At 51.9% G+C, this 10,874-nt stretch overlaps 1 protein-coding gene across 1 annotated transcript; it reads right to left on the bottom strand.

The window, feature by feature from the left end:
• Positions 1–503: 503 nt before the first annotated feature.
• On the bottom strand, positions 504–6,921 carry ZFP92 (ZFP92 zinc finger protein). Its single transcript, XM_080653954.1, has 6 exons — positions 6,860–6,921; positions 6,646–6,696; positions 6,292–6,418; positions 4,963–5,064; positions 4,556–4,618; positions 504–4,465 (listed from the first exon to the last, which is right to left on the bottom strand). The coding sequence occupies exons 2-6, from the start codon at positions 6,676–6,678 to the stop codon at positions 3,336–3,338; spliced, it is 1,455 nt and encodes a 484-aa protein (XP_080510080.1). The 5' UTR covers positions 6,679–6,696; positions 6,860–6,921; the 3' UTR covers positions 504–3,335.
• Positions 6,922–10,874: the final 3,953 nt, after the last annotated feature.

Raw genomic sequence — 10,874 nt, 5'->3', positions numbered from 1 at the left:
AGCAGGGTTCCATTTACATAGAACTGCAGAAAATACAAACTGATGAACAGTGGCAGAAAGTAGACCAGTGGTGGTGGGGTGGGTGGCCAGGAGGGACAAAAAGCTAGCTTATCCAGTAGAATCAATGGGATGACATTATCCTGGGGGGAGGCAACTCTTTCTTTTCTTTTTCTTTTTTCAAATATATTTTATTGATTTTTTACAGAGAGGAAGGGAGAGGGATAGAGAGTTAGAACCATCGATGAGAGGGAAACATCGATCAGCTGCCTCCTGCACACCCCCCACTGGGGATGTGCCCGCAACCAAGGTACATGCCCTTGACCGGAATCGAACCTGGGACCCTTCAGTCCACAGGCCGACGCTCTATCCACTGAGCCAAACCGGTCAGGGCTACTCTTTCTTTTCTTTTCTCTTCTTTTCTTTTTTCTTTTCCCCTCCCTCCCTCCCTCCCTCCCTCCCTCCCTCCCTCCCTCTCTTCCTCCATCCCTTCTTTCCTTCCTGTTAGTTCTCATCCGAGGATATTTTTTCCCATTGATTTTTAGAGGGAGTGCAAGGGAACGGGACAGACACAGAGAGAGAAACATCGATGTGAGAGATGCATTGACCCATTGCCTCCCACATGCACCAGAATGAAACCCGTGACCCTTCATTCCGTGGGCCGATGCTCTATCCACGGATCCAAACCGGCTAGGGTGCAGCTCTTCTTTATTAAAAGCTGGTTACTGACTAGCCTGTAAGAGCAAAACTGTTCACTTACTAGAGCATTCTTCTCCATTCCCATCACGTGACAGCTGTTGCCCCAATCCCGGTCAGGCCATGATTGAAGGCAACTGGATCCCAAGCACAGGGCCTCCGGCCACTGTCCCCTGCACTGCGTGGGGATTGGGTTATTGAATCTCAGAAAAACACACACTTCCCAATGACCTCTCCATGGACTCCAGACACTGTTCCTAATCCTTCTTTTTCTACAGGAAAACCCAAAAGTTGCAGAAACTTTCAACTGCCTCCAGGATATGCTGGGGCTGACTGTGGTCTAGAACCTGAGTTCAATGTGCTAAGGGGGCGATATAAAATTTCACAAGCATTTACTGTTAGGTTTGATCGAGCAATTGAATTGCTACTCCTCCCCCCAGGAACTGGATTTCCAGGTCATTTCACTATGGACATTCCCTTTACTGAGACCACATTTCACTTGCTGTGACCACATTCCATTCTCTCCCCTCTGGGTATGCATAAAGAAGTCTCCGCCCAGGAAAAAGCCTGCCAAAAGTCCTTTAAAAGCTGGGTGCTGGAGCCATCCAGGCTCAGCCACCTGGTGTGCGGATGATTGAATAAATTCATAATCCCTCCTCACTTCAGCGACCTAATATTTACTAAGTGCCAAGCCCAGCGCTAGGGCACAAAGATGAATATGACGGGCAGAGCAGAAGGAGGTTATGAGATAAGAGCAAGTTACAAGCAGTTTCCGTAAGTCAAAGATGTGTAAAGTCTTTTAAATAAATTTCTATAAAACATCTACATCTACATCTACACCTACATCTACACCTATTCCTATATTTCTCACTTCTGGAGTCGTCCTAGCAATTGCAGCCCCAAAGAGCATGTTCAGAAGGAATCCTGGACTTCCAAGTCTTCCCACACTCTCCTGATGGGTCTTTGACCCTCCCCTGTCTTGCAGGGAAAGCGCATGCTCCTTGGAGGCCCAGAGGGGGACTCCAGCATATCTACCACCTGCCTGCCCTCAGGCGCTCTGTGTGACAGACCAGAGCCCCTGGGAGTGAAGGGGGCTGGAAGGAGGTGGCAAGCGAATCAGGACGCTGGGCTGAGAGCACCAAGGGGCATAACTCTTGGGCCCAGCTCCGGGGACAGCATAGGTGGCACAGGACAGAGCCTGCCAGCAGCTGCCCCCCTGGCCAGCGCGAGCTTGAGAACCTCGCCTGGCCTGCAGTAAAGTGCCATTTGCAGGGTCTGCCCTGTTTCCACAGGGCTGAGGGGGAGGAGGGAAAAGAGTAGCCAGGCTTGCCACCACACGGACCATGTGCCAGGCCTTGGGTGGGGGGGACCCTTTCTCCTGTCTGAGTACTTCTCAGAGGGCTGGAGGTGGGGTGGGATTCTTATTTCAGGAGTGATTCCCTGACACTCTCATATGGCAGAAATCTCAAACATCAACTTACATTGTCCTGAACGCAAAAAAAACATTCAAAGCAACCGAGCCTCCAATATTTTCAGAAATGTCCTATAAAGACAGATCTAACGAGAGAACCACGGCTGGGTACCCTCTGTGCAAATTCCTAACCCGTCTGGCTTTCCTCCTGATGTGTACAAACCACAAGGGGTGCTGTTTGGGTGCGGGGAGTGGGGGCAGCTTTAGGCACTGAGGGTGGGGAGGAGGGACAGAGAAGCCAGGGTGGCCTTTGCTGGCTGGCTCTGGCGGCTGCGGGGGTGGGGGGCAGAAAAGCAGCAGATGGGGCAAACTTGGGGGGGGCCTGGTGAGCAGGGAGGAGACCAAAGGTAGCAGGGCAGCTGGTGGCAAATGTTGCCATGCTGCCATGTCTTGCCTGGAGCCTTCTGCTTCGAGGGACCAGTGCAAAAAGGCTACTCTCTGGGGGAGGAGAAGCTGAGAGTCCCTGGGCCTCATCCTCTCCATGGGGCCCTGGCCCTCCATTCCCCAGAGTCCCCCTCCCCCCAAGCTCTGAGCTCTGAGAAGATGGGGCCTGGCGCTGCTCCTCTGAGAAGCAGCAGCTGGGGGCAGCCGTCGAAGGCTGCAGTCTTCAGGCACAAAGACAAATGGCCTGGAAAAAGAACGGGTCAGCACCGTAGCAGGGTGTCCTGTGCCTTCCCACGGAGCCGAGGCTGACAATGCAGGCACGAGCAGTGTGTGAGAGCATTTGCCTGAATCCATTTTCAGACCATTTCTTGATGAATTTGGGGGGATGTCACAGTCAAGCCACAGCCTACTTACAGAGCTCACGAGTTTTAATGTCCTCAAGTCCCTTCCATATGTAAGTTCTTCAAGGATTAAAGTGCTTTTTGTTTTCTACCTGGAAACACTAACAAGTCTTGGGGTGCAGTGAATGACCCGATGAGAGAAAATAGACCACCTCTACTGAACTCAAGGTGCCTGTGCCCTGGGGGTGGCCCCATACACAGGTGTCCTCCTGCAGCATGCAGTCCCAATGGGTGTGCAAGAGCCCTTTCAGCAGCTCACATCCGCTCCACACACACGCACTCCTGTGCACACACACGGCACCCTGTCATCAGCACAGGGCTCAGGCTGCGTCATCAATGACAGGATGGAGGGGAGCAGGAGGCTCAGCCCTCCCGAGACAACACTGTCACATGGCACTGTGGGCAACCTTGCATTCAGAGTCTGTCCCCTGTTTCTCATCCGCAGTGTGGGGCTCTGCAGGGGGACTTTTGAGGGCCAAGGAGGCTGGCTCTTTTTCATTGTCGCTGTCCTCCAAAGTCTTCTTTCCATGGCGAGTTTTCTGCAATTTTCCCTTAAAGGCCTTGTCACATTTGCCACACTCGCCACATGTGCAAGGCTTCTCATCACTCTTGCTGCAGGCCTTCCGGCATTCGTGCACCTGCCGGTGTTCCAGGAGGTCTAAGCTGCTCCGGAACACCTTCCTGCAGTCTTGACACTCATGGGGCCTCTCCTCCCTGTGAACCACCTGGTGCTTGAAGAGGTTGGATCGTCGGCCGAAGGTCTTCCCACAGTCGCTGCATTCATAGGGCTTCTCGCCACTGTGCACCCGGCGATGCTGACTGAGGCCCGAGCGCCCCCGGAAGGCCTTTCCACATTCCTTGCACTGGAATGACTTCTCCCTGCTGTGGATGCGCTGGTGGTGAATGAGCTGGGAGATGCCCTTGAAAGCTTTTGGACACTTGCTGCACTTGTAGGGCTTCTCACCACTGTGGGTCCGCTGGTGCTCGATGAGGTTAGAGCTCCTGCTGAAGGACTTCCCGCACTCATTGCACTCGTAGGGCCGCTCGCCACTGTGGATGCGCTCGTGCTCCAGGAGGGCGAAGCTGCGCCGGAAGAGTTTCCCACACTCCGAGCACTTGAAGGGCTTCTCCCCGCTGTGGATAATTTGGTGTTTGATGAGGTTGGAGCTGCGCGTAAAGGTCTTCCCGCACTCATTGCACTCAAAGGGCTTCTCGCCACTATGTATGCGCTGGTGCTCCAGGAGGGCGAAGCTGCGCCGGAAGAGTTTCCCACACTCTGAGCACTTGTAGGGCTTCTCCCCGCTGTGGATGATGCGGTGTTTGATGAGGTTGGAGCTCCGGCTGAAGGATTTCCCACACTGCTGACACAGGTAGCGCTTCTCTGCGCCTTTAGAACTCTGTGGCCTTGGCACTGAATCCTGCCTGACACTGTGGTTCCTCCTCTGCACTGGCTCTCTTCCCTCTTCCGAGGAGCTGCTGTGGCCTTTCTCCCTGTGATGGTCACCCCTGCTGGAACCTGTCTCGGGAGAATGAACAGAATGAACATGTTTCTGTGTCTGCTCAGGTGTCTCCTCCAGCAGCCTGGCTCCCTGGCCCTTGCTGACACCTGTGCATTCTTTTGGACAATGTTTCTTCTTGGAACTCAATGTCTTGCTCTTGATCCTTTCATCTGTAAAGACAGAGGGCGCCAACCGGTATTGCTCCCTCCCTGGGTCTCTATTGAGGGTTTTTTCTTCACCCTCACCCTCATGCCAAGGCTGAGAAGAGATGAACCAGGAGATGATCTTGGGCAGACAGACAGGAGAGCGAGAAGGGAGGAAGTGGGGTGAGACAGCTGGAGGTGCTCCCTTCATCTGGTGCCTCCATGGGTGGAGGGGGAGGGGACGGGACTCCTTGGGGCATTTAAATCTACCACAAAAGAGAGTTCCCCACCCACAGTGTTTGTGCCACCCTCCACTGGCTGCTGCTCTATGTGAATGGCTCAGGCAAGCTGGCCAAGAACCTTTTACTCACCTGCCTGTGTTCCTACGGCAGCCTTTGTCCGGCTGTCTGCTACCCAGGGCCACTCCCCTCGCTCCAGCAGGGAGACCAGGTGAGGCTTGGAGGATGAAAATCCTGTGCACAGAAATGAAGTGAATCAGTATCTTCAGGAACAGAGAACAAAGAACTCTCCAAAAAGTGCCACTGGAAGGGTCCAGAGAAAGGGCAAAGTCCCTCTCACGAAGCAAGGGGATCTAAGCCCACAGGGGCCAGGCAGGCCCAGGGGATCTGTAGTAGATGGCGATTTGGGCCACGAGGATAAAGATGTTATTATTTGGCCTCGTAGAGAGCAGCAAGCTTGTGTGGATACCCCGAGGCAAAGCCAAAGGGCTAGAGCAGGGATCCACCGGGGCAAGGCTATAGGGAGTATCAGGAAGTCAACAGAGCTGAGGGGATGCCTGCACCCCAAAAGCCGAAGACCTTTGAATCACCAGCACACAGAGCAGATGTCTCAGTTCCTTATGCCAAACTCAGCTGAGGATTCCTGGACTCCCCTGGGAAGCCCAGATCTTCCTGGGGAGGGTCAGAAAGAACCCAGGGGAAGCAGCTAGTCTCCCTCGGTGGGGGTAAATCATAGAGGTGAAATCCGTTGACTCTAAAAGGAAAATTGGAGCAAGAGGGTCCACTGCAGCCCCAAACGCAGCGGGATGCAGCAGGGGAGTATGCTCCAGCTCCCACCCTAGCTTCTGCATGCCTGGGCCTGGGCCTCCATGTCCTGGGCCCTCTGTGGCTTGATGCTGCTAAATTCTAACAAGACACAAATGTGAAATGCAACCTTGGTAAAAGTGAATTAAGTCTCCAATAGGGCATAGGGTAATTTGCACCATCTTTTGGGTAGCAGAAGTTTCGTTAACCTATGAGTTTATATGCAAAATAAGTTTGATGAGGGAGGGCACACATTTACCCAAAACATTTACAGGTCCAAACCACTGAGCTAAAAACTGCCCTGTTGAGACAAAAGCTGGGCTGCAATGGATCTGATGGGGAAATGCATTTATTTCTGGCCTTACAGTAACCAACCAGCAAAGGAATTCACAAATAAACTGAATTCAGCCTGGCTGGCATGGCTTAGTGTTTGGTCAGGGTTCAATTCCCGGTCAGGGCACATGCCCGGGTTGCGGGCTTGATCCCCAGTGTGGGGTGTGCAGGAGGCAGCCGATCAATAATTCTCTCTCATCATTGATGTTTCTATCTCTCTCTCCCTCTCCCTTCTTCTCTGAAATCAATAAAGACATGTTTAAAAAAAGAAAGAAAGAGAGTTGAGACAGAGTAGGAGGCACTGGGTGTGTGCGGGGTCCTTACCCAGTGACACTAAATGGCGGTAGTTCTCCAGCATCACTTGCTTGTAGAGGATCCTTTGTTTGAGATCCAGAAGCTTCCATTCTGACTTGCTGAAGTGCACGGACACGTCCTCAAAAGATACTGGCACCTAAAATGAGCCATTCCTGTGACTGCAGGGAAATTCACCCTCTTGGGCCCCAAGATGAGGTGGGGGCAACTAAAGATGGTGCAAGGGCGGTATTGGGGAACGCAGCAGCCAGGGGAGGCTTGGAGTTGCAATAGTTGTGAGGCTGGGCCACGAGGAGGTGGCAGGTGGAGACCGTGAAGGGGAGATGCTGAGGCGAGGGGCAGCCCGTAGCTGGGAGACCCACTCACCTTGGCTCTGGTCATTAGGAGAATGGCTGCCATGGCAGAGGCACGGAGAAGCTAAGGGAAGTGGAAAGAGGCAGGTGTGAGAGGAGGCCCACTCTACTCCAGTACAGCCCATCTATTCACAGCCCCTGGGGACAGGACTTCAACATATCTTTTTAGGGGACACAATTCAATCCATAACACTTAACCAAACTGAGCTTCTGTCCCTTCTCCTCACCTGCGCAGCGGGCCCCAGACACAGGTTTACTCCCTCCTCTGGCCAGCAGCACCTAACTAGGCTTGCAAGGAAGTGTGTTTCTTCTTTCCTTTTTTTTTTTTTTTTTAAGTATTTTTATTGATTCCAGAGAGGAAGGGAGAGGGGGAGAAAGATAGAAACATCAATGATGAGAGAGATTCACTGATGGGATGTCTCCTGCACGCCCCCCACTGGGGATCAAGCCCCCAACCCGGGCATGTGCCCTGACCGGGAATCGAACCCTGATCTCCTGATTCATAGGTCGACGCTCAACCACTGAGCCATGCCAGCTGGGCTTGTCTTTCCTTTCTTTTTCTCATTTCCTTCTTCTCTTGGCCCTTTTCTCATATGGGCAGTACCCCTGACCCCAACTTTCCAGCCATCCCTAGAAGCTCCACCGCCAACCCCCTTTCCCCTCAGGTCAGGGTTCTTACAAAAAAAACTCTAAACATACCGCCTCCACCTGCAAACAGACTTTCTCTCAAGGGGAAGAGAAAGACCAGGCTGGTGAGCTGCACAATGAAGGGACCCACGATGGGGAGGGGGAGGAAAGGGGGGTACTTTCTGAAAAAGTAAAATTTAGGCCAAGAGATGAAGGTTGGGGTAAGGAGAGCAGCAGACCAAGGGCATGGTCCATGTCCAGCCCTCAGATAGGCCTGAGTGCAGCATTCATGGTGCTGAAAACTGGAGGGGGGGGGAGCGGGGGGGAGGGGACAAGGGGGAGGAGTTTGCAGAAGGTGAGGCCATGCAGAAGGTGAGGCCATGCTGGGGGCCCCCCTCTCCTCCCACCTTCCCCTCCCTGGGGACAGGAAGGAGCCCGGGCTCACATTAAGGGCAGGAAGAGCATGTCACTGACAAAGTGGACAGAACCAGATTTCTTTCTCCACATCAGTTCTCAAAGCCAGAAGAAGAAAGTTTGCTCTAAGGATGTTGTTTTCACCCAACTGGAGACTGAAAGGCGGAAGTCCTGGGTGGAGCAGCGGGGGAACAAGGCTGCGTATGGTGGGCAGGCGAGCCTGCGCCCGGAGTGTTTTTTTTTTTTTTAAATGTATTTTATTGATTTTTTACAGAGAGGAAGGGAGAGGGAGAGAGAGTTAGAAACATCGATGAGAGAGAAACATCGATCAGCTGCCTCCTGCACACCCCCTACTGGGGATGTGCCCGCAACCAAGGTACATGCCCTTGACTGGAATCGAACCTGGGACCCTTGAGTCCATAGGCCAATGCTCTATCCACTGAGCCAAACCGGTTAGCGCCGGAGTGTTTCTTATGCTGCTGTGGGCAAGCACAGTGTGTTTGTGCAACAGGAGAGAGGGCAAAGGGACAGGGTCCCCAGAGCATTGAAATTAGCCCGAAGTCCCTTATCACCTGTGATAAATTGTCCATCAACACTGGCCCTGAATAAATAAACTCAAATGTCTTATGAAGAAGTTTCTATGAATCAGAGAGAGAATCCCTAAGGTCGAGTGGATGCTAAAAACCATTAGATGGCCCTAGCCAGTTTGGCTCAGTGGACAGAGCGTGGGCCTGCAGACCAAAGGGTCCCGGGTTTGATTCCGGTCAAGGGCGCATACCTCGGTTACAGGCTCCTCCCCGGCCCGGGCCGGGTTGGGACTTGTGCAGGAGGCAACCAATCGATGTGTTTCTCTCACTTCGATGTTTCTCTCTGTCTTTCCCTCTGACTTCCACTCTCGCTGAAACATCAGTGGAAAAATATCCTTGGGTGAAGATTAACAAACAAAAAAAGAGATGCACATTGAAGCATTTTGGGAGAAAAGGGCCTGTAAACTTACTTTAAAATGCTGGGAAGGGAACAGAAGGGAAGGAACGGAAAGGGCAAACTAGGAAATAAGGGGAGCTGGAGGGCACTGCCTGGGAGGCTGGTACCTGGGCTTCATTACACTAAGTCTCTCTATGTGTCTGTTTGCTCAACGGTGTTCAAAATTAAAAGGGAAAACAGTTTGATGGTTCCTCAATAAGTAAACATAGTTATCGCATGACCCCGCCATTCCACTCCTGGACACATACTCAAAAGAACTGCAAACAGGTGTGCAAATAAAAGCCTGTACATGACTGACTGTTCCCAGCAGCGTGATTCACCAGAGCAGCAACAGGTGGAAACAACACAATGTTCACCGTTTGACGAATGGAATGGATGAACCAAATGTGGTCTGTACACACACACTGGAATATTACTTGGCCATAAAGAGGAATGAGATGCCAATACATGCTACAATGCGGGCGAACCTTGGAGACATTATGCTCAGTGACAAAAGCCAGACACACAATAGGCCACAGATGGTATGATTCCATTTATATGAGGTAATACAATATTTCACAAGAGCTGTCTTGACCTAGTTTGGAACTTATGACTGAAAACCCCCTTTTCTCTGCTCTTCAGGGGCAGTTTGTTGAGCTCCCATCCCAACTACCTCCCTCATCAGGGGCCCTCTCTCTGGGGCCACTAAACATGTCCTCAGCCCCCTTATTGGGCTCCCACACTCAGGGGTCAGTGCAAGAAAACTAGGGACAGCCCCTGTGCCCAGAGGGACCCCGCGGAAACTAGCACGCTACCCAGGTGCACCCCCATGTGGCAGCCTCCTCTCCTTTGAATTGTAAGAAAGAGTTCTTCCTTTCATCTCTCTAAGTTTCACTGTCCTGTGACCTGCCATCAAAAAATAATCTTATCTTTAAAAATATTACATGGCCAGGGCAGGTGTGGCTCAATTGGGTGAGCAGCATCCCGAGCACCGAAGGGTCACCAGTTCGATTCCAGGTCAGGGCACATGCCCAGGTTTCAGGATCAATTCCCGGTCTGGGTGCACAGTGGAGGCAGCCGATTGATGTTTCTCTCTCACATCGATGTTTTTCTCTCTCTAAAAAAAGGTCAATGAAAACATATTTTTAAAAAACCAACATATGACATGTCCAGAATAGGAAAATCCAGAGAGTCAGAGAGCAGATTGGTGGGCTTGAGGTGTGTGAGGGTGTGTGTGTGGGGGGGGTGGGGAAGGGGAGCGGTGTGTGTGTGTGTGTGTGTGTGTGTGCACGCGCGCGTGCACACGTGTGACTGCTTTGTGGATATAGGGTTTTTTCCATGGGTGATGAAAATATTCTGGAACAAGACAGCGGTGATGGTTGCACAGCATTGTTAATGTACTTAATGCCGCTGAATTATTCACTTTAAAATGGTTAATTTGATTTTATGTGAATCTCATCTCAATAAAAGAGGGGGGTCAAGAGGTGTGGCTGTCGACTATCATGCTGATGTCCACACGTCACATTTCACTCTGACACCCCACCAGTCACTGGGGGACATAACTGGCTAAAGGTGTAGGGTAGAGACTAGTGAGAACATCCGGGTTTTCCAGACCAGCAGCACATTGTTTTGAAGAACAGCTCGTGCTTCTTTTCTCTCTCCCACGGCTGTAATGCCAGGTCATGGTCCATAATGGAAAACAGAAAAGTCTAAAGGAAGAGGCGTTATCTACGGTCCCCAACTCCAAGACATACTGGGGTCCAAGCCCCCAGTGGAGAAGCAGTCATTGAGCTGTGACCGCCTGAGAGAAATAGCATAACAGGCTCACCTGTAGATAGAGACTAACACTCAAGTTCAACACCACAAGGCGCAGTGGGAGGTGCCAGCCACGATGAGTGGTTGCATGCAACAATATCTATGCTTGAGACCTAGACCCCCAAAGTCAGCACACTTCCAAATCCTGGAAGGAAAGACACGCCAAGCCCTTTCCTCACAGACTATAACTCCAAGTAACCCTCCAGGTGGGAATGGGAAAACACTTCCTAGCCTGTGCATAAGGAACAATCTAGAAGGAGCCTGTGGAGCTGGAGAGCAGCTTCTCCTAAGACCCTTTGACCTTGGGCCACCAGAATAGAGGAGAAACTGAAAGATGATTCTGGACCCCGAAGCTCAGCTTTCCTGAAACCTGGCACTGGGATGCAGGGGAGGGTCCATCGGACAGCAGTGCCCTGGGCCAGA

This window comes from Plecotus auritus (genome assembly GCF_963455305.1).
Source record: "Plecotus auritus genome assembly, chromosome: X".
In the NCBI taxonomy this organism is placed as follows: Eukaryota; Metazoa; Chordata; class Mammalia; order Chiroptera; family Vespertilionidae; genus Plecotus; species Plecotus auritus.
This window is presented reverse-complemented; position numbering and strand designations above follow the sequence as displayed.

What these genes read in the sequence shown, in the direction of transcription:
- ZFP92 (XM_080653954.1), bottom strand. Translation starts at nt 6,678, where the DNA reads ATGGCAGCCATTCTCCTAATGACCAGAGCCAAG. An exon ending in TCCTAATGACCAGAGCCAAG is followed by an intron (nt 6,419 to 6,645) that starts GTGAGTGGGTCT and finishes GGCTCATTTTAG; the next exon opens with GTGCCAGTATCTTTTGAGGA. An exon ending in TGCCGTAGGAACACAGGCAG is followed by an intron (nt 4,619 to 4,962) that starts GTGAGTAAAAGG and finishes CTGTCTTTACAG; the next exon opens with ATGAAAGGATCAAGAGCAAG.